This window comes from Eucyclogobius newberryi, unplaced genomic scaffold (genome assembly GCF_026437365.1).
Source record: "Eucyclogobius newberryi isolate DKJ021-1_F unplaced genomic scaffold, fEucNew1.0.hap1 SCAF_4, whole genome shotgun sequence".
NCBI lineage: Eukaryota > Metazoa > Chordata > Actinopteri > Gobiiformes > Gobiidae > Eucyclogobius > Eucyclogobius newberryi.
Window position 1 is genome coordinate 26,896,596 of NW_027316056.1, and position 26,736 is coordinate 26,923,331.

The following is a 26,736-nucleotide window of genomic DNA, read 5'->3' on the forward strand; positions in this document are numbered from 1 at the left end:
CCTTTATTTGGGGCAACCTGCACTTGGCATATGTCAGATACAGACACATTAGGGTTGAACCACGCTGCTGTAACAGTCTTTTCATGTACAACAAAGACGCTGAAGAGTTTTGCCATGATAAACTCTGTACTCTTATGTACTGATAATACAAATATAGTTCAAGATGGTGAAGATGTAAACAAAATCTAGGTGTGAGCGCATTGTAAAAGGAGTGTGACATTCTTCATGCATAAGCCACCTTCAGACATGGCTGACACAAGCACGCATCATGCAGGATGTGCATGATCAGACGAAGACAACCAGTTACCTTTCAGGGATTTAAATCTAGACATTTTACCAATAACAGGAAAAACAAGATACCTTTTTAATCAGATTTTTTTTATGACATTCATGATGGAGTACAACAAAATACAAAATATATTATTGCTAACTTAAGTGAAACTTAAGTCGGCAGAATGAGCCAAAAAGCCATGACAAAGAGTTACACAGCAGTGTCTCAGCGTGTTTTATTACATTGTTTAGATTTGGAAAAAGGTCAAATGTTAATAGTTTTCTTGGATAAAAAATGTCGAAGTGAGATTTTGGAGACCTGTCAAAGTCACATGATCATGTTCATATTGAGCACAACCTAACGTGGGGGAAATCCCCTGTGTGGACCTCCTCTGCCTCTGAACCCTCCCCTATCACCGCGGAAATTTGGACGGTTTCTTTCTCTTCCTCGGTCTCCACCTCGGCCAGAGTTTGGTCCTCCACGACCTCCTCTGGGGGCCCCACCACCTCGATCTGACTTGAGTTTGGCAGGAGGAGATTTAGGTCGCAGACGTTCAATTTCCTCCGTACAACCTGAAAGGTTGGAGCTGGGCAAAGAAAAGTATGATGCATAAGCCTCCGGATTGAAGTTACTGTTTGTGAGAGTTGGCCCCACTGTTAACCAGCCTGAAACACAAAAGGATGGAAAATTGAAGCAGACAACCTGACAGTGGGCTTCCAGTATATAAAAGGAGGGGGGTTTGACCTGGTCTTATAGTAGAGTCTCTTCCAAACAAATGTAATCTCCTACGTCCCAAACAGAAATGCTCAATGATATGAAAGATCTCCACTGGTTTCTCTACATTTCCCATCTCAGGCTCCTCTGTGATGATCAAGTCGATGTCAACATTGGCATGAATGAAATCCCCATCAGTGCTCCGACGCACCGTACCTTTGATTCCCATCAGGCAGTGCTCCTAAAAAGACACTATTTTTTACTATGGATGGTACTTTTCTACTGCATTACTATGAGATACAACAAATTGTTCCATATGCGAGTAAAATCAGCAAAATGTTTTTGTATATCATACTTTTGTCCTTTGGAAAACTGCTTTGGGGTCCAGTGCCTTTGTTTTGCCTGGGTTGTTCTTGTTTGTCTTTATCCAACAGATATCTTCACACCGTCTAAAGCCCCACTTTCTCAAACACTGAAAGGTAAGGAACAATACGTTATAGATTAAGTGAAGCATTGAAATTCCTTGCATTCTTCTGACGTACACAGGTCTTTTGTGATGTAGTTAAAAATAAGCAGACGCACCAGGGCACAAAGGACATAATGCTCTTTTTCTATATCCGACTACAAAGTACAATAACAAGTGTATATGTAGCAACAGCTTGGGCGTGAATGCATTGGATGGTTGCCTGGATACCTCTGACATGGTTTTCATCGCTATGATCTTTCACTGTTATCAGATCTACACAGAAGCTAATTCCTGAGAGAGTGCGTCTCTTAAAAACAGTAAAGACAAAACAATTGACTTAAGAGACGCTGAGAAAATCACCATGTACCAACTGGCAAAGAATTAGAACTTAATAATCAATATAAGTACGGTATATATAATTATGTAAAGGCAAGTTACCATTCTACCAAGATCTAATCCTTCCCCAGAGCCACACCACAGAAAGACAAAGGAGCGAAGAGCCGATATCTCTTCTATCTCTAACTTCATGATCTAAAAAAACAAAAAAACGTTATGAAACATTGATAAAATGGCACAAAATAAATAAAGGTTATGCAAGAAAGCGTACATCATCCCACGTCCAAAAGCGCTCCGTGTGGCTGATGCCAGATTCTCTGTAATATTCTTCTAAAGGAGGTTCGAGCAGGATGACATCGAATTTGCATTTCAAGTCTTGCAAATCAAAGGTCTCTGGGTCAGACTGGAGGTACCTGCACAAAGACACACACACGCCTCAGAGATAAATCAATGACCAGAGGAGTTCCACACAACGTGCAGCTGTCGTACATTGGTGGAGTGTTGGTGGTGGAAATGAGCTCGTCTTTAAGTCGAATCAGCTCGCGCAGTTTAGGGTACTCTTCAAACCGATCCGCCAAGCCTGCAACAAACAAACAAACAAACCATTCCATACAGGCCGGCACACACATTATGGAATATATTCTGTTGGACGGACTCACCTACGTCCCTGATAAAGTTTTGTGGCCTGTGTCCCGTGTCCACAAAGTGCTGACAGTAGTCATTGTGAGGGTTTAAGCTTTGTGTTCCCTAAAATATAATAAGATACAAAGGAGGACATCCATCATGTAAAAGCACAAAAATACATGTACATAATGCTTATCCAGGTCTTTCAGAGTGACCCTCGTGCACCCTTAAGTAATGAAAAATGAAATACTAAATATTATATCTTTGGAGTGAGTGGGCAAATATCTCCTCAAAATATAATCTCTGAACAGCTGAAACACATGTGACATGAATAATAAATATAGTCAAATATGTTGAGACTGCATCAGGGAAATATTGTTTTCTTTGACCAAGATGTTTGTTCATATTTGATTATTCATTAGGTAATTTAGCTCATTTACACCAAGCTGGCCATACTTTTTATTCATTATTACTGTGAACAAAAAGATTCAAAGTGATTATGATTTACAGCTTTATAAGAGAATCTTATCACTTGCATTGGCCCATAATTAACCTGGATTTTCCATAGCCATGGACTAAGATGACCATGAATAATATTAATGATTACAAATCAGAGACTACACTTCAATTATTTGAATGAATTTGTAATACAAGTTTCCAAACCTTAAGAAAAGTACTCGAGTCCTTGTACACTTCCTCATATGGGTTGCTTTCATCGGGTGGCTGAATTTCCAATTCTTCCTAAAACAATTCAACAAACAATCTACATGTAAAACTACTAAAGTAGAGTTTGCATTATATTCAATTAGTGCCACTTGGTATCCACACAGTGATAAAATATAGCATGTATTCACACAATTATGATTTCAATTCATGTGAACCTGCATATATTTAGGAGCCATGTAGTTCCCTTTGTAAACGTAAAATATACTGTAAACGAAATTGAATCCTTCAGCTAAACATGGCTGTGTTTGACTACATAAAAATACAATTTGTCTGGTATTTGGGTTCGTTTCAGTTTTCTTATATCAAATCAAGTTATTTAGTAGGCCAACTTTTTGCTCTTCCACATCTTCCTCAGTGTCATCAGCCTCTGTCAGTGTCTTCCTCTTTGAAGACGAGCTTGAACTGTCAAACGAAGCCCTGTAAACATCAAGTGCATGAGTCACATATGAACAACAGAGAAATGTGTTAACACAAACTAAATTGTAGGTTATGTAAAGAGATATTCTTGTAATTTACAACCTTCTTACAGCGCGTTTTAAATATTTTCCATATCCCAGTTCAGACCAAATGTACGTAAATACATTGTTGTTGTCATGTCCAAAGTCATAGTAACGCGTTTGTGGTGAGGATAATTTAGAGTGCATGTATAGCAGCGCTCTGAAACCTTTCCCCTGTGAGAACTTATTTCAGAAAATAAAACAAAAATGGATAAACTAGAGCCACTAGAGTCACAACTTGGGGCCTAAACATCTGGCACTCGGGTGGAAGAAGACATAAAAACAATCATGATGAACTCTGGAGCACTGCAACAGCACAAGGGCCATTCCAAATGTTTGAATATGCGGTCCCTACGAGAATAAAGTCATAACATGTAAGTCGGAACGTTATGAGAATAAAGTGGAAACCAGGAAAAGTTTAAAATTGACAAGAATAAAGTCGTATTAAAAATAAAGACATAATTTTACTTAATATAAAGTCCACGTTCAAACATAAAAATAATCCCAGTCAGATTCAGATAAGAAATCACTTTAGCCACAACACAGAATGGGCTTGGACGAGTATAACGTTCAGTTCACACAAACTTTATATTCTGAGAGTCTCTTAATGTCAGCATATAATTTTATTTGAAATCACCCTTATACTCCATCACAGTGCATGAAGTTAAAGGTACACTGGTTGAAGCACCAGGTTGACGCGTTTGTGCTTTGGAATCCAAATTAGAAAAGGTTTATTGCCATTGTCAGTAAACAAATTCAAAGGCTAGGAACTTGCTTTGATGATTCAGTGCAACATTGCCTGGAACGTTCCACAGTATGGAATAAAATGTCTCCATCTGGCAATCCATACTATGACTGTACGGCTGGGCAATATGGTGATAAAAGTGAGCTCATTCATGTGCAGCTCTATGCGCACTCTCTTTTCCTCCCCCACACTTGTCTAGTGTGTGAGAGAGTGGACTTTCAGAAGAAGCAGATGACTTTAGTTAGTTAGACAATATAAAAAGATAGTTTACAAGAATCATGATATAATTGAAATTAAGATGTGGCTTCAAGAACATTGGGATATTAATTCTTTGTTACCACGTGGTCGTAGATTAGTTCAGATCAATGTCAAATTTCTTCCAAGAAGTGTCAAATTTTGTCCTGTTTTGGGCATTTATTTCAGAATAGATAGTGGCTCAAATGAATCAAGTTCCAAGACCAGATCTGACCTACAACTTGACCTGGAGGCATCACCTGTGCCGTCCCCATGGATATGCTAAGTTTAATCCCATACTGTGGAACATTGCAAAGTAAAACCATGCGTGTGGCGTATCCTCACCAAAAAAGTGACATAGTGCATCTTTAACATTTGCCAGGGAATATACTGTACAATGATACTATTATGTGATACAAGTAGACAAAGTCTTTGTGGACTTAAATATTGTCCTTGATGTAGAAGTCCAAGCAAATAGTATGTCAAGTGGAGCTTGTATTTGGGGGGACTTTAGACATTCACCTGCATGTTTCTCTCGTCTCCTCTATTTCCTTTTGTTCATCTTTGCTATTGAGAACAGCTCCAATCGCGTCTGCACTTTTTGCACCAAGCTGTGAACACAAAGTGGGTGGGTCTTATTACAAATGGCTTTTATTTAATATTTGCACATAATCCCGTTTGGGGTGATAAAACAGAGCACGTTTTTGGCACGGATTGAAGCGTGATGTGTGTGCACTTGCCTGTTGGGCTAAAAGAGACCGCCTACGTTTCTGTTTTTCACGGATTTCCTGCAGCCTACTGTTCATGTTTGCGTCTACACAGCGCAAAAACCCCGGGTTTACTTATCGTTTCGACCACAATAGCGCTTGAGCTGTGCGGCTGTTGCTAATGCGGTGGTCGGATTAAAAGAAAATATGTCAACCGCTAAAAAGAGTTAGCATGGGTACGCTTGATATGTGCGCGGGGACAGCGGGAGAGCGCCACGAACAGCCTTTTTCATTGTCCTTGTGGCGCTAAAAAGGCGACGCGGTGTTGTTTCTGAAGCGCCTCTGCAATTGGGCGCGTCCAGATGACATCACTGGTTTCGAGTCGACGTTTAATGACGCATGTATTTGTGAGAGAGAGCGAGCCGCTAAACACGATCATAACCTTAACCTGATTGTTAAAAATAAACATTTGCTAGTCAAAGTGCAAAGTGTTGTGGGGGGCAAAAATAAATACATTATATTTATTTATACGTTTAGTTTAGTTTTTTATGTTTAGTTTTACGTAACAAGTTAATCATTATTGAAGTTAAATGACTATTCTGATTTTCAGCTTTTAAATTCAAAAATTGTGATTGTAATGATAATTACTCACAGTCTAGCTTTGTCGGCCAATCCAATGTTTTGTTTTGTTTTTCATAGTAGGCTTGTAAAAAAGATACAACCAACAATTTATAAAGTCTATGCCACACGTGCAATAATGAAAGTAGAAGTATTTTCAATTCAGTAATACATAATATGTATATAATAACACATAATGTTTTTAGTGTGCTGCTTGTTTTGACAAATACAGCTTCTAGCAATAATATTTAGCTTTTAATATTAATTGTATCGTCCCTTTTCTTGGGTTGGTAAATAAAAAAAAAAAAACATTTTCATTTGATTCTAATAAATCCTAATAAATGTTGAACTGTACAGAAAGATATCCATGTGTAATCTCAATGTTGAAAAGCAGAGGGTCCAATATTGTAATCCTCCCCATTTCACCTGCATATCATTATGTGCACGAGGAAGCCCATTAGTTGCATGGATGGAAGGTAACTACAAATAGGCTACTCATGTTTATGTAACAGTGTTAAGTAGATGTCACTTCAGTTTTTCAACTGCCCACGGTTAATAAATATGCTGGTGAACAAGTCATACCGGAAATATTTGTAACTGTCAAGATGCTAGATAAATTGAGCTGGTAATGTTTCTGTAATGACACTCGTGAGAGTGTTTTCTGCCTGTGATAGTAATCTATATGTGATAGTATTACTTACTGCAATGAGGAGTGAATTATTCCGTTTGAAGAGACTGTTGCACACAGGAAGAATACTTTGAAAATATATTTAGTTATCCCACATGGGGAAATTTCATTGGTGCAACGCAGGTAGATACAGAGGTAGATAGAGAAGAACAGATCTTGTAACATATTCTGTTACTTGGTCTAATCAGAGTATTGTATTTTGAATACTTTCACATTGAGTTATATTGTGAAAACACAACATAGGTCAAAAACAACTTTTTGTTATTTATAGAATAAAGAGAACCTTTATCATTCATTAGAGAAGGACAAATAGCACATGCACTCACTATAAGACCTGTGTTTTCTATTTTTCTCACTAACTCGGTGCAGCTCAATGCCTACAAAATGTATTCATCAGATTTTAGGAAAGTAACTGCATTTTGAACACCACCAAAAGAAAGAGTTACTGTACTGAAATACAGTCACTCAAAATGCGTTTTCCGAATACACTACATTACATTTTTGGTTTAGTTACCTCCCAACACTGGCTCCTATCAACAATTAAAAGTCCCAGCATGTACCTCCTTTCTCCCCCATGTTCTCTCAGTCCAGGATCAGAAGGATGAGGATGTTGAGGATGAACTCCTTTCTTCAGACACTTCTCTGGAGTCATGGTCAATGGACTTAATGACTACTGGCCACTGATGTCAGTTGGTCAGTCAAATGAGGTCACCGCACCCTTTCTGCCCTCCTGGTCAATAGAATTCATCCTTCAGTATCTTCTCCTCGGGAACCTATATTCCATGCTCCAGTTCAACAACTCTGGGTTTATCACCTCTAACCCTAACACTTGCATAAGTTAACAGAACATAGGCCGTGTGATTTGTTCACTGATAACTATTGCTTCTCTGATTGTTATGGCTTGTTTTTTTTCCCCACCAACTCCCTCCTCCCCTCAAAGATTCTGCATGAAAACCCTGTAAAGCTGTTATTGGGGGTCTATAGTGGGCAAGTGCAGTGTGCCGTCTGTGACTGCAGCTGAGCCGGGACACAGTGTTTCATTGATCCCGTCTCAGCTCTATTCCCACGCCAGGACACGAGCCTGCGCGGGCACTTGAAGCCGCTCGTTTGCTGTCAATATTTGGGCTCTAGAGCTACAGAACGCTAACATGAATTGGATATTTTTGGCTTCAACGTTGATACTTTTTCTGGCAAATAGCGGTCCGTGTTTGTGCGGCGTGCCTTCCTTCATCCCTCAGCCGTTCACTGTGTGCGCTCAGAGCCGCGCGAAAGACGCTCTTTATCGGGGCGCCATAGACGTGACGGAGTCCGGAGCGCGGTGCATTAACTGGACCGAGGTGGTCGGCTTTACGGACCGGCATCCAGAGAAGGGCTTAGGAGAACACAACTATTGCCGGAACCCAGACAGCAGGATCCGACCATGGTGCTTTTTCAGGAGCCATAAAGGCAGAGTGGACTGGGGATACTGCGACTGTAAACAAGGTTTGGTCACATCATCTTTTACTACATGTGTTTGACATATTTGTCAGGCGCACCTTCTGTTTTCCTGGCTGTGACATAATTCACATCTGTAACGCATGTTTTCCCGTAAGTGCGCGTTTTATAGCTTACAAATGAAAGGCTTCAAATAAGGCAGTGTTCGTGCTGATGCCATTAAATATGCCCTGTGTTTTGGAAAGTCTAAAGAACTCTTATGTTGCGCCGCTCACTCATTGTTGTTTAGAAACATGCCGGAATCTTCAGTGATTGTATCTGGCCCATTCCAGGCTCTGTGCGTCTGCAGGGAGGCTCTAAACTGGATGGCCGAGTGGAAGTGTATATTTCTGGTGCGTGGGGCTCCATTTGTAGCTATGACTGGGGACAAGAAGATGCTTCTGTGGTTTGCAGACAGCTGGGCAAAGGGTAAGAGAGTATGTGCACTGCATTTGTCTCAAGACTTTCATGTGTGGTGCAAATGAGAAAGTATATACACTTTTTGAATGTTTTTCTCTGTTTTGACCCTGCTATTCCAAAGCAGCCCTTTCCTCTTGGCCCACATTAGCATAGTCCAATATACCCTTCTTAATATGTAGCCTAGACTGATTTGTGGAGTTCAGACTATGACAACAACTTAAACCCTTGGAATGCCCCTGGGGTGTTCTGTGTGTCTGGTGCATGTGTTGAAACAAATATCAGAACTGACACGTGCGTTGATATGCATGTCTCTGTGCATATTCAAACAAGAATGACAGGGCACATGTTCTCCATGACAGCTGGTGGCAATGCATTTAAATTTGATTGATTCTAGTGAAAGGTTTGAGTCAAAGCGTGAATTGATTTATATTATTGGCCTATGCACTCAAATTCCCATAGGTTGGTGTACTCCCTCATTTGTCCAGGGGTAGTGGTCAAAGTAGTAATTCATAATTACTAATTGTAGATAAAGTGTCAAAGGTCATCATCAAGACATTTCAATCAGTAAATTATGCTAATGATGCCTATATAATGTTATGACTGCATCACTTGTATTGTATAATGTAACACTACTACAACATAAACCTCAAAGTGCATGTGGCTCACTTCAATGAGAGCATTTTCCTGCACTGCTCTTGCATCCTGGAACTCCTTTCGAGTGGATTTGAGTTTGGGAAAACTGGTCTCACTTAGGGGTTTTCACTCCATAAAAAGAAAATAAACTCTTGTAAATTCTTGTATAAAATAAATGTTATTTTTCCAGTATCATTTTATACTTTTTTTGTTCATTAATTTATCTCCAAGTAATTTATAATGTCTGCTGAAGGCTTTCAGGCGTTGCCCATGAAGTTCCCTTGTCCGGTCCCAACCTGGCCAAAATCCATTATAGGTCAGTCCATTGCCATGGAGATGAGCTGGACCTTCTCCAGTGTCCCAGGACTCATTGGAATGGAGGAAAGTGCAAAATGGCTGCAGGAGTTACATGTATACAACAAAAAGGTATGGAAAAAATATTACACTCAACCAAAAAAATAAATTAATACAATTAAAAATACTTTAATTAAAACGAGTACACATATATATATATATATATATATATATATATATATATATATATATATATATATATATATATCATTGATATATATGTATTTATGTATGAATATGTATTATTTATTTATATGTATTACGTATTTATTTATTTATAACAAGTCACAGTCCCTGTGCGGTTGGTTGGAGGCCATTTAGTGTCTGAAGGCACAGTGGAAGTTCTTCACGCTGGTCAGTGGGGCTCTATCTGCGATGACCAATGGGATGACAGCGACGCAGAGGTGGTGTGCCGACAACTTGGGCTGAGGTGAAGCAGATTTTATTGTTGGGTCTCAGATTACATCACAACATTATATTAGGACAATAATATCCAATACAGATGGTGGCAACTAAAATTAAACGTTTGGTCATGTCATGGCAGAGTACAATGTAATCTGTAATGAAAATCAAAATCTGGCTCTTGCCCCCAATCTGACAGAATGTAGGTATAACCCGACGACACCCAATAAATGCACACACAGACGGGCACGCGCACACACACGCACGCACGCACACACACAGACGACTGCATGTGGGTGTTCAGCATTCTTTCTATCTCTGTCTCTGTCTCTTCAAGTATGACAAGTATTCTCTCCAATTCGCAGAGTGAACAGGGCAAGCCATAAAGAACATCTGGGTGTCACACACTGAATCAGCTCCTTTGTTTGAATTGTAGGGCCACAGAGATCTGCATATTCACAAATATTTGACTTGTCATTTGTTCCTGTGTGGTCTAGAAACATATATTCGATATATCTAAAGTAAAACAATAATGAAGGAAAATGCCTTGATGAATCCAGCATAAGTTCTAATGAGCCTTCTTTTGAACAGTGGGGTGGCCAGAGCGTGGGGCCAGGCACGTTTTGGGAAAAGTACAGGCCCTGTGTGGCTGGATGAGGTTCAGTGCACTGGTAATGAGCTGACTCTACAGCAGTGTCCAAAAAGCGCCTGGGGAGAACATAACTGTGTGCACTTAGAAGATGCTGGTGTCTCCTGCACACCCCTCACAGGTGAGACATCTAGTCAAGACACACTGAATATCTTATTGCTGAAAAAGTGGGAATGTGTTTGTAAAAACCCTGCTTACAGTTCAGAATCCCAAAACAGTAGATGGTTGAAACAGGTATTTAGGGGTATTTTAATACATTTATATAATTTGAATATTTGCGACAATACAAATGTAGAAATCTTGCCCTGCTAATAAATCCACATCATGTATCTGCCTCTAGCATCAAGGGTAAATTTGTATTGTTTGTCCGCTTTATTTCCAGATGGCATTGTTCGCCTGGCCGGAGGTGCTGGGAGATTTGAGGGTCGATTAGAAGTGTTCTATCGTGGCCAATGGGGAACAGTGTGCAACAACGGATGGACGGACTCTAACACACAAGTAGTGTGTCGACAACTTGGTTACAGGTAAATGCTACTGTAAAAGTCTGCTTTCAGAGAGACCAGAGCCAAGCTTCATCATGGCTTTTTTAGATTAAAGTCTAGTTGTTTTACAGATTTGGAGTTACCGTCACTTCTCGAGGGCTTGACACAAATACTATCCCACGTTTTGGGACAGGGTCAGGCCCCATTCTGTTAGATGATGTCAGCTGTACTGGGAAAGAGCCCAGTCTAATGCTATGCAACAAACACGAGTGGCTACGTCATGACTGCACTCACCATGAAGACGTCAGCATCGCCTGCAACCCAGAGCGCAATGGAGAAAACTTTCCATCAAGTAAGACACATTTATTTAGTCAAGACACATGTTTATTCCCCTGAAAACATAATTCATTATTAAATAGTAGGATTAGCTGCCTCTTATGACTGCAGTTCTGAACATTTGGATTTGTTGAGTACACATGCCCTTTCCCCAGCTATTTTTAAACCAAGACACCAGTAAAGTCGTGTGCGTATGTAGACGCGGTCCAATAGGTAATAGTTCTGATTTTGTCCTCTAACACCAACATTATAGAAGGTATATATTATGACTACTATACATATACTATACCCTAGTATATCCATCACATGTTGGTCATAGTCTGTCACTGAATTATCAGCACAGTCAGTACATTTATGCATGACCATATTTCTAGTATGACCTACTACTGTGTATGAGATGGGACTCAGTTATTTTTGTTTATAAAAGGCAAGTAAAGGGGGCATTTCCTGTATTAACCACATTCATGTTGAAATAAACATTCCCACAATCTACTTACAGACTAATCCTTTAGCTATCATTTTGTTATTCAACTGTATAATAGCTCTTTGTTATGAAACAATAAAAAATAAAAAAAATACATTGTATCATGGCCATAAAATAATCGGAAACTATGTGGAATCTCTTTCTGTTTAAACGGTGAACAATTGACAATGAATTCTCAGTCTTTTTGCGCGTAGAATCATATTACATTCATGCGTTTGGCTGCATATACCTGGGAAGTTCCGCAAAAAGTTCCTATTAACTCTCATAACTTGGGGATGTTTTTGTAGGCTTGCGATAAGTGAGAAAGGGGCATGTGGAAAAACAGTGGCAGTTTGAACTGAAGAGTTTCAGGTTCTGTCATGTGAAATGTCAGGTGACTGAGCTGTTTTCGTCGTTGTAAACTTGAGAACATAAGAGCATGAGAGCGTAACATGAGAATAACAGAGCATCAAGTTTTGTGAGTAAAATCTCCAGTATTTGTAATGCTTGTGTGTGAATGTTACCAGGAATGCAAGTACGACTGGTGGGGGGAGAAAGCCAAGGGGAAGGCCGGGTTGAGGTGTACCTGTCTGGCCAGTGGGGAACAATCTGTGACGATGGATGGAGTGACCATGACGCAGAAGTTGTGTGTCGTCAGTTGGGCTTCAGGTACAGTACTCAATGTCAACATAAATGTACAAAAGTTATCAAAAAACACACAGAACTTCCATGTCATTACAACATATTACATTGGTGGCATTCAAGTTAAAGCTATTTAAAACACATAATTTAGTTGATAGAGCAGACAGACAAGGGCTTACATCAGTTTTTTCTTTTATGTACAACAATTCCAAAAGTTGGAACAAAGCTACGAGTTAAGAACAAAAATGGGTCGTACCACTTGAGTCTCTGAATACAATCAATAAATTGCTCTTTAAATATATTTCTTTGTGAAGAATGTTGCTGACGCTGTATTTTTAATAACTTCAACTTGTGTTTCTTAGTTAAGATTTCATTTCAAAATGTGTTCTAGACCAGTAATCAACATCTCTGTCAATAATAGTGTTTTACTTAACCCGAGCCAAGATAAACATGACATGAATGTGCTGGTCCCAAAGGCAAATGACACATTCACAGTGACCGTTTTGTGAAATACCTCATCTGATCCATTCATTATCCCTTCCATCTGAAACCCCAGCATGTTTTACAAACAATGACTCGAAGATGACCAAAGAAAGCCAGTGAAACTAAAACAGACTTTATTCTTACGTCATTCTCAAGCTAGAATATTTACATAGTCGCCCACTTTACTCAGAGACATCTGTGAGTCAATGTGAGCCACATCTGGAGTGCATGAACGTCTTAAGCAAAGAAGAGCATGTCTGAGGTGTGCAAAAGCCACGTTAAGATATCACTCACAGGGTGAAGTGAAAAGACATTACACAGACATTGAGCGCCAAAGCGTGAGAGATGAGGCAGTGCTGACAAAAATCAATATACACTCTCATTGTGTCGCAGACTCTGACATTTCACTTCATTTCAAAATCACTCAAACTCAACATTTTACTGTGAAAAATAAATAAATAAATAAATAATATATATAAATATATATATACCTGACAAATGAAACACTGTGGTTGTGGTTTATTGCACTGAGTGATGTTGGTTTGCTTGTTACATGAAAGACCTCTGTGGGAGGGACAGTCTCAGAGTAACATAAGTCTCAATTTAAAAACATAAGGCTCCCTGTGGATTGTCAGGAAATACAATAACTCTTGTCAAGTCCTTCAGGGCAAACTTTTTCTTGTCAGATCAGTGTCTAGTCCCATCCATCATATTGCATATGTCACAAGACAAACATTTATAAGACCAAGGAAAAAGCTTTATACTCAATGCAAGTTTTGAAACCACTTTTATAGGTTTTATACTTAGCCACAAGGCACATTGATCATTGTATTCCGGCTGTCCTTTGTATTATTATTACCTGCTCAAATGAATCTCATTCAAATATTTAGATATGCTGCTTTGTTGGTCACAACCAAATTTAAGGCAAAGGGAAATGGTTCCATACGGTTTGGTTTTAGTTTGACCTGGTTTGCCTCAAAGTCGGAAGATGTCAAACAAATTTCGAAATACATAAGTCACTTCTGTATCCTGGTGGTTCTCATGTTCCCTTCTGTTTATTCACCAGTGGAGTGGCAAAGGCGCGTGTGATGGCTTATTTTGGAGAAGGGACCGGCCCCATCCACGTGGACAATGTGAAGTGCAGCGGAGACGAGCGCTCACTCGCAGACTGCATCAAACAGACCCCAGGGACACATAACTGTCGCCACAGCGAGGATGCTGGGGTCATTTGCAACTACGGGACCCTGCAGCAGGCCTATAAAGAGGTCAAAGGTCAGCCTTGTTGAGGTTTCAAAAATAATCATTGTTACTTTATTAGAAGCTTAAGTCACGCAGGTCCCTTACTATTAGGCCTACTGCTGTTGTTGTTGTGCATCCTCAACGTATGTGTTTTATGCCATACTGTTCAAATAAAACAATAAAAAGGAGAAGAAAAAGAGAGAAAGAAAGATAAATACATAGAAAGAGATAGATACAGAGAAAGGGACTTTTGACTTTACACTCACATTTAATGACAGCTCATTTAAAAAAACAACACAACAATTCAGTCAAACAACAGCCCCTCCCTCACGACACACAGCGCTCTCCTCACGGCACACAGCGCTCTCCTCGCTGCACACAGCGTTCTCCTCACTGCACACAGCGCTCTCCTCACTGCACACAGCGCTCTCCTCACTGCACACAGCGCTCTCCTCACGGCACACTGCGCTCTCCTCACGGCACACTGCGCTCTACTCACGGCACACAGCGCTCTCCTCACGGCACACAGCGCTCTCCTCACGGCACACTGCGCTCTCCTCACGGCACACAGCGCTCTCCTCACGGCACACAGCGCTTTCCTCACGGCACACAGAGCTCTCCTCACGGCACACAGCGCTCTCCTCACGGCACACAGCGCTCTCCTCACGGCACACAGCGCTCTCCTCACTGCACACAGCGCTCTCCTCACGGCACACAGCGCTCTCCTCACTGCACACAGCGCTCTCCTCACGGCACACAGCGCTCTCCTCACGGCACACAGCGCTCTCCTCACGGCACACAGCGCTCTCCTCACGGCACACAGCGCTCTCCTCACGGCACACAGCGCTCTCCTCACTGCACACAGCGCTCTCCTCACGGCACACAGCGCTCTCCTCACGGCACACAGCGCTCTCCTCACTGCACACAGCGCTCTCCTCACGGCACACAGCGCTCTCCTCACGGCACACAGCGCTCTCCTCACTGCACACAGCGCTCTCCTCACGGCACACAGCGCTCTCCTCACTGCACACAGCGCTCTCCTCACGGCACACAGCGCTCTCCTCACGGCACACAGCGCTCTCCTCACTGCACACAGCGCTCTCCTCACAGCACACAGCGCTCTCCTCACTGCACACAGCGCTCTCCTCACGGCACACAGCGCTCTCCTCACGGCACACAGCACGGCACACAGCGCTCTCCTCACTGCACACAGCGCTCTCCTCACTGCACACGGCGCTCTCCTCACGGCACACAGGGTTCGATTCCCGGACCAGACCAACATCACATGATCTCTCTGGGTGGAGTCTGCATGTCCTCCCCGTGTTACCGTGGGTTCTCTCCGGGTTCTCTGGCTTCCTCTCACCGTCCAAAGACATGCATGTGTTAGGTAGAATTGGCACCTCTAAATTGGCCCTATGGACAGGTGTTGAAAATCAGCATATTCTGCTATACACTTAAAACATTGCATCTGGTTTGTCCAATGTAAATGCTATGTCCTCACGGCACACACACTCTCTCAAACTCTTCTAGCGCCCCCACCAGTGTGCTGCTGTGCACTGCTGTGTCATAAAGTTTCCCTTTCCCTACAGCGTAGTTGCCCCGTGATGATCATATCAGCACAATATGATTCATACTTTTTGGTACGGTAATACCTCATTTGGTTGCTTATTACTTAATAAAATAAAATAAATAGTAACGGGCCATACAAGTAATCCTATGGCAAGTATTTAGAAATCGGTTCGATATCCGAAACCGATCAAAAATTTACTAAATACGATAAGATAAAAGGTAAAAAGTGTTGTTCAAGGACACTAGGAGAATAGAAAAACAAGACAAATAACTTTAAAATAGTCTTGAATCTAGCATTTACAATACAACGCAAACACATTAAGTGGTTATGATCGAGGACAGAATAAGTGCAGATTAACAAAACTATTTCTCAAGTAAAGTGAAGTATTTCAAAGTAAAAGCTTTTGAGAATACTATTTCTTCAATGGACTCTTTCAGATGCCTCAGTCGGTATCGATATATCGGTTGGCTTTGATCCACCCGCCGCTTCACTTTACACAGCTTGACTCTTCACCTTTTGCAGGGACCACAACGTTTTAACCTCTTTCCATCACACGGACGATTTAGCCAGCATTTTAATCTGCATGTATCTCCTCAACCAAAGATGATGCACTGTCAGCCGTGCGGGGAAGTGTTGTATGTGTAATAAAAACGCTTCCAAACTGTGTGAAAAATGAACGAGAAACCCAACTCCACGTGACAAAAAGGGTCTCGGAGCGGCCCCAGCGTGCACGCCGTATGTCCAGATGGTGAAATGAACAAAGCTGTGTTATTACTTCACCCTGTCTGTCACACACGCCGGCGCAGGCTCATATCTGTTACTTGCACATGTGTTTTTGTGCTAAACGCACTCAGTCGCCGTCCCACGTTTCCACACATGGCATGAAGTAGTATTAGGTCTGATGAGACGGATGGAACTTAAACTTCAGGCAGAGGCTTTTTCCTTTTTCCTTTCATAAGTGAATACCCCACAAACGCACCTCCATGTACCACAATGCACGGTATAACAATTGTCCCTCTCCTTCTGTCTCGGTCAGATCCTGTCAGCTCAATTTGCGGTCTGAAGCTCATACATACACGCCAACGCCGAATTATTGGAGGAGAGAACTCTTTGAGGTAAGCCATGGGAATAATAACACACAAAGACAAACCAGTCTGAGGCGTTAAAATAAGACACAAAAGCCGCATTTACATTTGTAGTGTAACATTTTGTAAACACTTTGTATATTGTAGAATTTATGGCCACAGCAAAACCTTTCCCAAAGACATTTTCTGTCACTACAAACAATAATTGCGGTGCTTTTCTTTTGTATTACTTGTTTATTTTTACTACTTGCACTATTAAACTTGTCTTTGTATCAGGTGTCTGATGTTTGTACAAGTATTACTTGTTTATTTTTACTACTTGCACTATTAAACTATTCTTTGTGTGAGTTTGTTTATCCAAGGCTAATCTAATAAATCCAATTGCAGTCAGTCATCGCTGTTACTCCACCTTATTTGCGTCTGTTATGTAACACTGTATGTGTAACACTGGCTTTGCTTGTTTGCATTTAAGGGGGGGCTGGCCATGGCAGGCCGCAATCCGTTTGCGAGGGTCTCGTGGCGACGGGCGCTTGGTTTGTGGAGCAACTCTAATTGATACGTGCTGGGTTCTTACGTCTGCGCATTGCTTCAAAAGGTCAGACGCACACCAATCTAAAACTGAGGCCATGTACACGCATGTGGGAAAGTGCTGATTATGAACCGGTCAATCAGCGTGCGATTTGGCCGTAGATATGGTGCAGCTGGAAGGAAATGTTTTTCTCTTGTAGATGTTAAGGGTCCACACAGTTACATGATGCATACAGCAGACATCTCAAACAAAAAATGACGAATATTCTGGACTGGTCTCTATGTCTAGTTTACATGGTAAATTTAATGATTTCTACTAGATTCATGATATTATTCATAAATATACCGATACCCAACATCTTTAAACCTTTCTTAAGGTGCCTAAACTGCTAGACATCTTCATGGGATTTTTTGTATTACAGCCAGGTCATAAAAAAATAACTTGACGCCTTGTCTGTCATCAAAATACTTGTCTTTGTATGATCTATTCTTAAGCTATGACTACCTCAAAAGGAATCTGAATGCATGAGAGTCCGAACATCTTGCACAACAGATAAGAAACCTTTGTTTATGGATCATGCAATCTTTGTAACAGGAACTGAGGTCCCTGGGAACAGTAACGAGTGAATATATTATAGTATATTATATCATATTTTATCATATTTTATTATATTATATCATATTTTATCATATTATATTATATCATATTTTATTATATTATAGACCCTCTAAAATAGGATATGCCATCAGAATATGACACATTTTGGAATGGGGGCAACTGAAGACAAAATGAAATAAACCATGGTACACATTCAGTGATGACATCAGACCCTAATGTTAAATCTTTAATGAATCTAAAACATTGTAACGTGTAAACTATTCTGTATGTATTTGTCCAACATCCAAACTTTTTTAAGAATAAAAAAATAATAAATACAATTCTAAATGTCTGTATACCAGGCCCTGATTTCACTGTGTGAGTGGTTGTCATTTGCAAAAAACATATTTATATTCTGTGGTTAATCCTTCTTTCTCTATTGAAATCACATTATCCTCCACTTCTTTGCCTCAAATTGCCTCCATTGTGGAATTTGAAATGTCTATAACTTATTGAAATGAGTTAATCTTGATTTAAGGCACTTGTCAGTTCATTGTCTATCTGGATTAGTGACAATGTACATAGTTACATTCTCTTCTTCTCTCTGACGATAATTCATGTCAGTCGTCACATGCCACAGTCTCAAATCTATTTTTATCTTTTGGCCTGCACTTCAGTTCCTTTTAACATATCTGAAGACATAACAATGTGGTTCAAGTGTCTAATAACCTCCTCTTTCTATTGTTGGATGTTTATTATGTCCTGGCAGAATGGATGAGTCACTTTCCGCATGTCACAGGTTTTAAAAGTCACTGAAAACCCAGGTGACTGTGATCGCTCTTAGTTTTTGCTTTTACAATGATAATGAATAATTCCACACCGATCGCTCCAATAAAACTATCAGAATTACTTTTATTCATCCCCAAGTGGAAAAACATGTTATCACAAAAGTTCGGAAAAGTTGTGAATCCTTCCATTTCTCCTCTGACTATTTCAAATTTGATAAGAAAGCTTTGAATGGAAACACATGTAATCAAATGCAAACAAACACATATACAAACGTTAAGGGAAAAGTGTTGAAGAATGCAATTATCTCTTATTTTTCACATTGATATTTCTATGTCGATGTACAGGTACGGAAACAGCACAAAGGAGTACAAAGTACGTGTGGGAGATTACCACACTCTTGTCCCTGAGGAGTACGAGGAGGAGTACGGCGTAGATCAGATAGTTCTTCATCCCAGCTACCACGCGACCAGCAACGACTATGACATAGCCCTGGTCCGCCTGTCACCCGGGGCAATGGGCCACGCGCCGGGCGAGTGCGTTTCTTTTAACCGCCATGTCCTCCCGGCCTGTCTGCCCCACCGAAAGGAGAGAGTGCTCAAACAGGCCACCAACTGTCACATCACCGGCTGGGGAGACACAGGTACGACAGCGCTGGCACCGAGATGGGCACAGCATCAGTCTCACCATGTTAAAACCATGTGCCATTGTGAATTTAAGAGCATACGACTCATTTGTCTTAATCCTAGTTTTGATTATAATATTTAAAAAAAAACCTTGCCTAACTTTCTGTACTTTTTTATTTAGCTGAGGTTTATAATGTACTTCCTGGTTGGACGCAGAAGTAATTCCAATGTAGTATACATGTTACCTAGCAACCATACTGTCAACAAGGGCCAAAGCTTGTTTAGTTTGATAGTAATTATTTTACATGTACAAATATATTATATTATTAAACTCAACTTTTCCTATCTAGGTATTAGGCCTAATAGCCCACCAGATTAAATAATTAAGATAACAACAGCTCTCAGCTAAATGAGTATCTTCTGGAAAATCAAAATAGTTTGCAGATTTATGAATGTTTGTTTGCTTTTTGTTTTGATTGACAGCAAACACCAGTATGTCAAAGAATACAATGCACTTCCTGATACCAGTTATTGTTTTTGGCAATGGTCAGTCTGGGAATTTTTATTATCGGTGCATATTTATTTTGGCGTGTCTTGCCTCATAGTTTATGTTTTTCTAATTACATTTTTTTATTGCAAATACTTTGCTTTGGGGGACAATGATTTAGGTGAGGGTTTGTTTGCATTGTTTTTCAGTAGAATTTGTCACTGTTGCTGGACTGGATGTTGTTTACTATAGGTTACCATGGTGATGATCTCTTTAGCCTTTATTAATACCTCATCGGGTGAAAAGCCACCTAGTATATGTGATATTTGAATGACTTTTGCTAATTCAAAGGCTCAATTAACTTTTACATCAAATCAACTTTATTTCTATAGTAGGTTTCAAACAGCCACCAGCTTAACAAAGCACTGATCAACATGAGGAGAAACAAACAACGAAAAACAAAACAGTGTTCACACCAAAACATACTAAATATATACTAAATATGTCATGGTGTCTGTCTTTCGCTAAATGTGGTCAAATGCCAGCGAGGAAAAGTACGTTTTGAGCTGGGATTTAAAGTGCTCAAGTGACTGTGCAGCTCTAATGAACGGAAGAGATCATATTTAGTTCTGAATTGTTATGCCAAAGGTAATTGTCACACTGGGACCCACGGATACACAAAATTACACCCAAAATGCAGAGACAATTCACGCACAGGGAACACATTTTTCTTGTTCATATATTATTTTAAGCAAATAACAGTATTGTCCTTTATTTGTACTTAAAATGGACTTTTTATTTTTTTATTTTTACTAAATCTGACAAGCTTTGCCCCTTGTTTATAGTAAGGTTAGTATATAAGTTATTGAAATACACATTTGCTGCCTATGTCCAATTAGGAAGTTGGAAGGAACTATACGCTTCAAATCTATATTGTTAAATGAGAAAATAAGATGTACGATTGTCTATAAATATAGTTACCATAGACCCATTTTATGCAGTTTCCTGCTGAGATATGATTCATATAATAATAAGGAGTTACAGGAATAAGGCTTTTTACCTTACGGGGAACTCTGAATCACCTTCAATGAGCGTTGAGAGATTTTGACAGTGATAACAATGTAAAAAATCCAGTTTATGACGCAGTGAAAAATCTCCCCTGTTCAGTTCAAGGCTTGCTGGGAGTTTCACAACGCCTTTGGGGGATTGGTAGGTACAGACAGGCAGAACACAATGTTTGTAACTGCGCTGCACTGATTGTCGTGCAAAACCATTTCGACATGTTTGAAAAAGGCCTCACATTTCTTACATTCATATAGTAGATATAGAGTAGGGTTAGGGCTATAATAGAGGTTAGGTGGACAGCGGTAAAAGGCAATAACGATACAGCAATAATAATAAGAGTAGTACTGTTAAGTATTGAGACCACTAGTTGTAGCAGTAACATTGCATTTTTTTATGTGTGCTTGAAGTATTGTCCTCTCAAGTAAATGTTCACCTCAAAATTATAGCTCATGGAGATTAGATATTGAGAAATTGTCTGTTTGTTTCCATTTTACATTGTAGACATCCTTAAGATAAGATAAGATAAAATAAGATAATCCTTTATTGTCCCACATGGGGAAATTTCATTGTTGCAACGCAGGTAGATACAGAGGAAAAGGACAGATCACTTATAGGAAGTTTGAAAAACACTCTCAGTAGAAGATCTCTTATAAACAAAAACTCCCATAGACAAAACCTCAGTACCATAAAACAGTATTCTAGTGACATAAACACTCATGTACAAAAGATATCAAACGTTGTTCTTGCTTTTTCTCCAGGGCGTTCATACTCCAAGACTCTGCAGCAGGCCGCTTTGGAGCTGCTCCCCCGTCGACACTGCCAGCTGCACTTCCACAGCGCCTTCACCAGCCGCATGCTCTGCGCAGGGACCCTTCACACAGACAAGCGTGTGGACAGTTGCCGTGGAGACAGCGGGGGGCCGTTGGTGTGCGAGCGGCCAGGAGGGGGATGGGTGGTTTATGGGGTCACGTCCTGGGGTCTGGCCTGCAGGACTCAATATTCACCAGGCGTCTACACCAAAGTGTCGGCCTTCAGCTCTTGGATACACAAGACCATTGGACAGTCCGACAGGAGAAGGTAAAGGAGAGAATCCGTCCAAACTCTCTTTTTTACAGTGGTGGACTTGTTTTTATATGAAAATGAAGCATGTTTTGCTCAATGGCAGCACTTATGTTACTTATTAATTTAATTGTATTGTGTTTTGTTTTCTCATTGTACTGTATAGCCCCTCTTTTGTAATATGTTTGATGATTTTTGCGATGTAAGTGATGGTTAAATGTTTAAAGGGACCACAGTGTATTACAGTACAGTGTTTGCTTCTGATATACTAACTTTACAAGATTCCTTTACAGGTCTTAACTACAACTCAGGTGTGCTACTGTGTGTTTGCAGTTAATGACAAAGGAAAAACAGTGTTGAAATGGAGCACAATGTCTTATGTAACAGGTATTAATGGTTTGTTGTTTTATGGTCCATATTTCAGGAAAATACTTTTGAGACAATCTGAAATACTTGAATAAAGCCAGCTCTTTGCGTTATTTGTATATTGACTTCAGACCTTTATTGTCTAAGTGGTTATTGTCCCTGCTGTTGATTTTCACCAATAATGCATGTTTTGGGTTCAGGGGGAAACCCAGAAATAAGTGCAAACTCAGAATGCCCCAGGAGGCCTTAGAATTTAACCTGCAACCTTCTTGTTGTGAGGCAGGAGTGCAGGCCACGGTGTTCAGAGTGGTAAAACCACCTTTTGTTCTGGAAAATCATGTGTTGCACCAGAAGGGCCTGAGGCATGAAGGGCATGCTTGAAATATTTCTAATAAACAGAAGTATGTCCCGCTTTCTGCTTTTTCAGTGTCCTGTGTAAGGGCGTCATCTCATGGTCGCCTTCTTGCCTTGTCTGTTGTAAAAATACCTAAAGCATTTTTAGTTTACAACAATTTTTAGGTTGAGCTTGTTTTCAGTAATGTATAAAAGCAGGCCAAAATGTCAAGATAAGTGACACAAAGTAAGTGAAAAACCTGTGAAAACATGTGGTAAATGTGGTACAGCTGTTCAATGATTTCATTCCAATCATTATTAGAAATTAAAATGTGGAACAATTGAAGAAAAAGCCCAGGTTACATTAGCATTCATTAGAAAAGAGGAAGAGACACCGTTATGCTGTCAGATATAGTTTTTATTATTTCATTTTGGTTTCTGTGTTTCACACTTAGGTGTTTGCATTCAAATTGATGCAAAACAATGTAGGCCACTGGTTTGAAAAAGGAACAAACTTTGCAAAGAAAAATTAAAACAAATGCTGACTTGATTACTTTAGAAACCTGGAATTATGGGTCTTTTGCCAACCAACACAGGTGTAGCTGCGACTCAGAACTTAAAAGCCCTCGCGCTCAGCTGTAGTTTTAGAACCCTCCGCGGTTGTCACGAGCCACATATCTTTGGTTCAGTGACTCATTTAGTTTTCTACAAAAGCCTCAGGCGACATCTGTGAGGGTAAACACAACCAGAAGACTACCAGAGAGGATCTGAAAAAACAATGAGAAAATAACAGCATGAACTCACCCTGAGCCTGTGCATCTGGACCCTTTAGTCCTTGTGGAGGAACTTAAAAAGGAGAACACAAAGTCGTCGTGCTTTGTCGTGTGGAGAAACATAGAACAGAACTTAGTGCAAAGTTATCTCAAACAAGGGAACCACGCACAGCTGACCAGCGCTGTCCTGGCGTCATAAATTAAAAGTGGAATAAAATAAAATAACTCTGCTGCAGATTTTGGAGCGTATAACAAAAGCTCCATGCACCTCCTGTCCTCTCTTTTGTTAGAGTCCATCTTAAGAGGTAAACACTGTAAGCACTTCAAACTGTCATCAGCCCAACTCTTTTAGGAGTCCTCTGTCTCATGCGAATGGGACTTCTCCACGGCAGCAGCTTCCACATGGTCCAAGGCACAATACGCCCCCGTCTCCACCTAAGCTTCAGTCTCCAGGCTGGAGACGATGTATTCCAAGATAGCGTCCCACATTTGATCTTTTAGCCTTGCTTCATAGACGCAAATGTTATCTAACCTTGAGAAAAGAGTTCAAGCAAGAAAAAGTGGGACGGGAAAGCAGGGGGGGAAAGAAAAATGTATTACATTCTATTCTATTGATTCAACATCAGATGGCTGGATTTGCTTTGTGACTTGTTCAGTCAAAAACCTTTCAACACTAAACAGAAGATCAAGATTAAAAGGTCATGAAGACTAACGTTACCAGCAAGATGAATTGTCATGATTTTTGTGAGTTCACAAACTCTTGATAATTCATCTCATTTGCTGTACCAGTGGTAAACTGACCACTCACATGGCATTTAGGGACTGGGACCAATCACAGAGCAGCATTGTGGTTTGGGCAGAAGTCAAAACAAACACGTCTGCCTATTTTAGCAGAAATACAGACTATTTTGTTTTTCAGAAATGTGCACACAACAGCACTTTGTACCTGTAGTGCACACACCTGTTGTTGTGTTCTTGAGCAAGACACTTCAGCCACATTTCCTCCAGTGTGTGTATGAAAGAGAGTGTGTTTGTGAGACAATGGATGGAAATGTGTTTACAGCGTGTGTATCATATTTGTTCATTACAATGCACTGCCTCAACCAAATAAACACATACTAACAACAACAACAACAACAACAACATGTGGCATAAAATTGCTGATTAGAAAAAGTGATATGTTCTGCATGTGTTAAGTTGGTTGTTTAAGTTTATTCTTGCTGCTTTATTTTGTGTACTGCTGTGAATGATTACCTTAATAATAGAGGATGATTAGGAAACCAACAGTGTACCATACAGTGTAGGGAAGAATACTCTGATTTTACTGAGTTACAGAATACTGAATACCTGCATTAAAATGTACTTTGTAACATATTCTGTTACGTGGCCCAATGTAGTCTGAATACTAGCACTTTCACGTTGAGTTGCACTATATTTAAGTGTTAAAATGTGACGGAGAAACAGCTTTGCACAGTTTGTTTGGCATTTATTTATTACTAATTGGAGAATGAAAACATTGCAGATGCAGGCAACCCAGGTTTTCTTTTATTTCTAATCAAAGATCCTGCAGTTGCATGAAGTGCTATATCCTGAACACCACCAAATGAAAGGGAAACTATTTACTATACACTTACTTAAAACGTGTATTCTGAATATGTATTTTAGTATTTAGTTACTTCCCAACACTGCATATGTGCTTGTGAATAAGTGAATAGTGCTGACCTTCTGCAGCTCCTCCCTCAGCCAGGACGGCAGAGGCTGTCCGAGGCGGTGAAGCAGCTTGGACAGTTCCACATTGTGCTCCCTGTAGTATCGAGACAGATACACACGAGCCTGCACACACACGCACGCACACACACACGCACGCACACACACACGCACGCACACGCGCGCACGCACACACGCACGCACACGCGCGCACGCACACACGCACGCACACACACGCACGCACGCACACACACGCACGCGCACACACACGCACGCACACACACGCACGCACACACGCACACACACACATGCACGCACACACACGCACGCGCGCACACACACACATGCACGCACACACGCACGCACACGCACGCAGACGCACACACGCAAACGCGCACACGCACACACACACACAAACACGCATACACGCACACGCACGCACGCACACACACACACGCACGCATACACGCACACGCACACACACACACACGCACACATGCACAAACACGCATACGCACGCACGCACGCACACACACACACACACACACACATGCAAGATAAAACAAGATTAAGATGTACAACTTTTGGACCCAACAATTCATACCAAAAATGATAATATTCAAATTGATTCTAACTCTTTCTGTATTGAGTTATTTAGGCCCCTCCCCCTGAGCTGACATCACATAGTCATGAACATAAAATAAATAAATATAATAAAATAAATATAAAATAAATATGTCCTCAGGATGTTCAAAAGTCCTGAATGGAGACGACTGAAGGTACATTTAAGACAGCTGAGCTAATTGCTAACAATGTACGGGATAATTTGAATTTCCAGTACCACTATTTAAAAAAGAATGACAAATATTAGGTTCTAGTTATTATTAGTATTATTAGTATTAGCATACAATAATAATTGTATGCCTTTTAATGATTTTAAAACACTGGTCACGGACTACCACATGCACTTGTTTAATATCATTATATCTCATTGTATGTATAAATGTGTATTTATGTATGGTTCATTTTATTGAATGTTTTATTTGTGTTTCAGTATCCTGTGTTTGTGTGTTGTTCACTTCATGTTGTGTTGTAACAAGGACCCATGAAAAGAGAACGTTGGGTTTTCCCTGTATAAATAAATCAAATGAAATGAAAGATAATCTGTGGTAAAGTAAACAGTGTTGGGAGTGACTTATTCACTAGAGCTTAGTTGAACGCTGGAGTACACGCCCATTATTCTGAATAGTTAATAAATTTACCATAAGTCATGCTTGTGTGTACTGTAACTTTCTTCTGCAAGTAAACGTTACAGCTTGAACAAAGAGCACATTGACAAAAAGTGGAAAAACCTGTCGACATTAGTTATGTTGTCAGAAAACCAAGATGGTCGCCGCGTTGGGAAGTTACCCACTTCTATTGTTGGGGTTTTGCCTTTTAAGAAGTTTAAACAACTCAGTTTAAACAACACATTTAAACGTATTTAATTAAGCATAAAAGCACATATTTGGTTAATTCATGTAATAATTGCAGTAGTTTGATGACGAGCTG

General features: G+C 40.3%; 3 protein-coding genes across 4 annotated transcripts in view; 1 reads left to right on the forward strand and 2 right to left on the reverse strand.

The window, feature by feature from the left end:
- Positions 1-340: 340 nt before the first annotated feature.
- On the reverse strand, positions 341-5,539 carry mettl14 (methyltransferase 14, N6-adenosine-methyltransferase non-catalytic subunit). The gene is made up of 11 exons (XM_072463365.1): positions 5,354-5,539; positions 5,136-5,224; positions 3,467-3,554; positions 3,075-3,152; positions 2,447-2,534; positions 2,277-2,367; positions 2,059-2,200; positions 1,890-1,982; positions 1,341-1,457; positions 1,016-1,226; positions 341-936 (listed from the first exon to the last, which is right to left on the reverse strand). Exons 1-11 carry the CDS (start codon positions 5,417-5,419, stop codon positions 629-631), a joined length of 1,371 nt encoding a protein of 456 aa, XP_072319466.1. The 5' UTR covers positions 5,420-5,539; the 3' UTR covers positions 341-628.
- Positions 5,540-7,601: 2,062 nt separating this feature from the next.
- On the forward strand, positions 7,602-22,395 carry prss12 (serine protease 12). Its single transcript, XM_072462303.1, has 13 exons — positions 7,602-8,108; positions 8,393-8,528; positions 9,406-9,578; positions 9,786-9,936; positions 10,500-10,678; positions 10,940-11,081; positions 11,171-11,391; positions 12,366-12,507; positions 14,030-14,235; positions 16,809-16,887; positions 17,330-17,452; positions 19,117-19,412; positions 21,706-22,395. The coding sequence occupies exons 1-13, from the start codon at positions 7,775-7,777 to the stop codon at positions 22,026-22,028; spliced, it is 2,505 nt and encodes an 834-aa protein (XP_072318404.1). The 5' UTR covers positions 7,602-7,774; the 3' UTR covers positions 22,029-22,395.
- Positions 22,396-23,102: 707 nt separating this feature from the next.
- Positions 23,103-26,736, reverse strand: part of ndst3 (N-deacetylase/N-sulfotransferase (heparan glucosaminyl) 3) — a 70,338-nt gene continuing 66,704 nt past the window's right edge. Inside the window, exons 14-15 of one of the 2 annotated variants that reach the window (XM_072462301.1) lie at positions 25,201-25,311; positions 23,103-24,005 (exon numbers count right to left, since the gene is read on the reverse strand). In XM_072462301.1, the coding sequence (XP_072318402.1) occupies positions 23,976-24,005; positions 25,201-25,311 (141 nt within the window). In that variant the 3' untranslated portion in view covers positions 23,103-23,975. Of the gene's footprint in view, positions 24,011-25,200; positions 25,312-26,736 lie in introns of both variants that reach the window. The other variant, XM_072462302.1, reaches the window with a different exon arrangement.

Bases quoted from the DNA above. Each gene is read 5' to 3' on its own strand.
- mettl14 (XM_072463365.1), bottom strand. From the start codon at position 5,419: ATGAACAGTAGGCTGCAGGAAATCCGTGAAAAACAGAAACGTAGGCGG. The intron at 2,368-2,446 runs GTGAGTCCGTCC...TGTTTGTTGCAG, and splicing joins AAACTTTATCAGGGACGTAG to GCTTGGCGGATCGGTTTGAA. The intron at 937-1,015 runs GTCAAACCCCCC...TTTGTGTTTCAG, and splicing joins AGACTCTACTATAAGACCAG to GCTGGTTAACAGTGGGGCCA.
- prss12 (XM_072462303.1), top strand. From the start codon at position 7,775: ATGAATTGGATATTTTTGGCTTCAACGTTGATACTTTTTCTGGCAAAT. The intron at 10,679-10,939 runs GTGAGACATCTA...CTTTATTTCCAG, and splicing joins CTCCTGCACACCCCTCACAG to ATGGCATTGTTCGCCTGGCC. The intron at 11,082-11,170 runs GTAAATGCTACT...GTTGTTTTACAG, and splicing joins TGTCGACAACTTGGTTACAG to ATTTGGAGTTACCGTCACTT.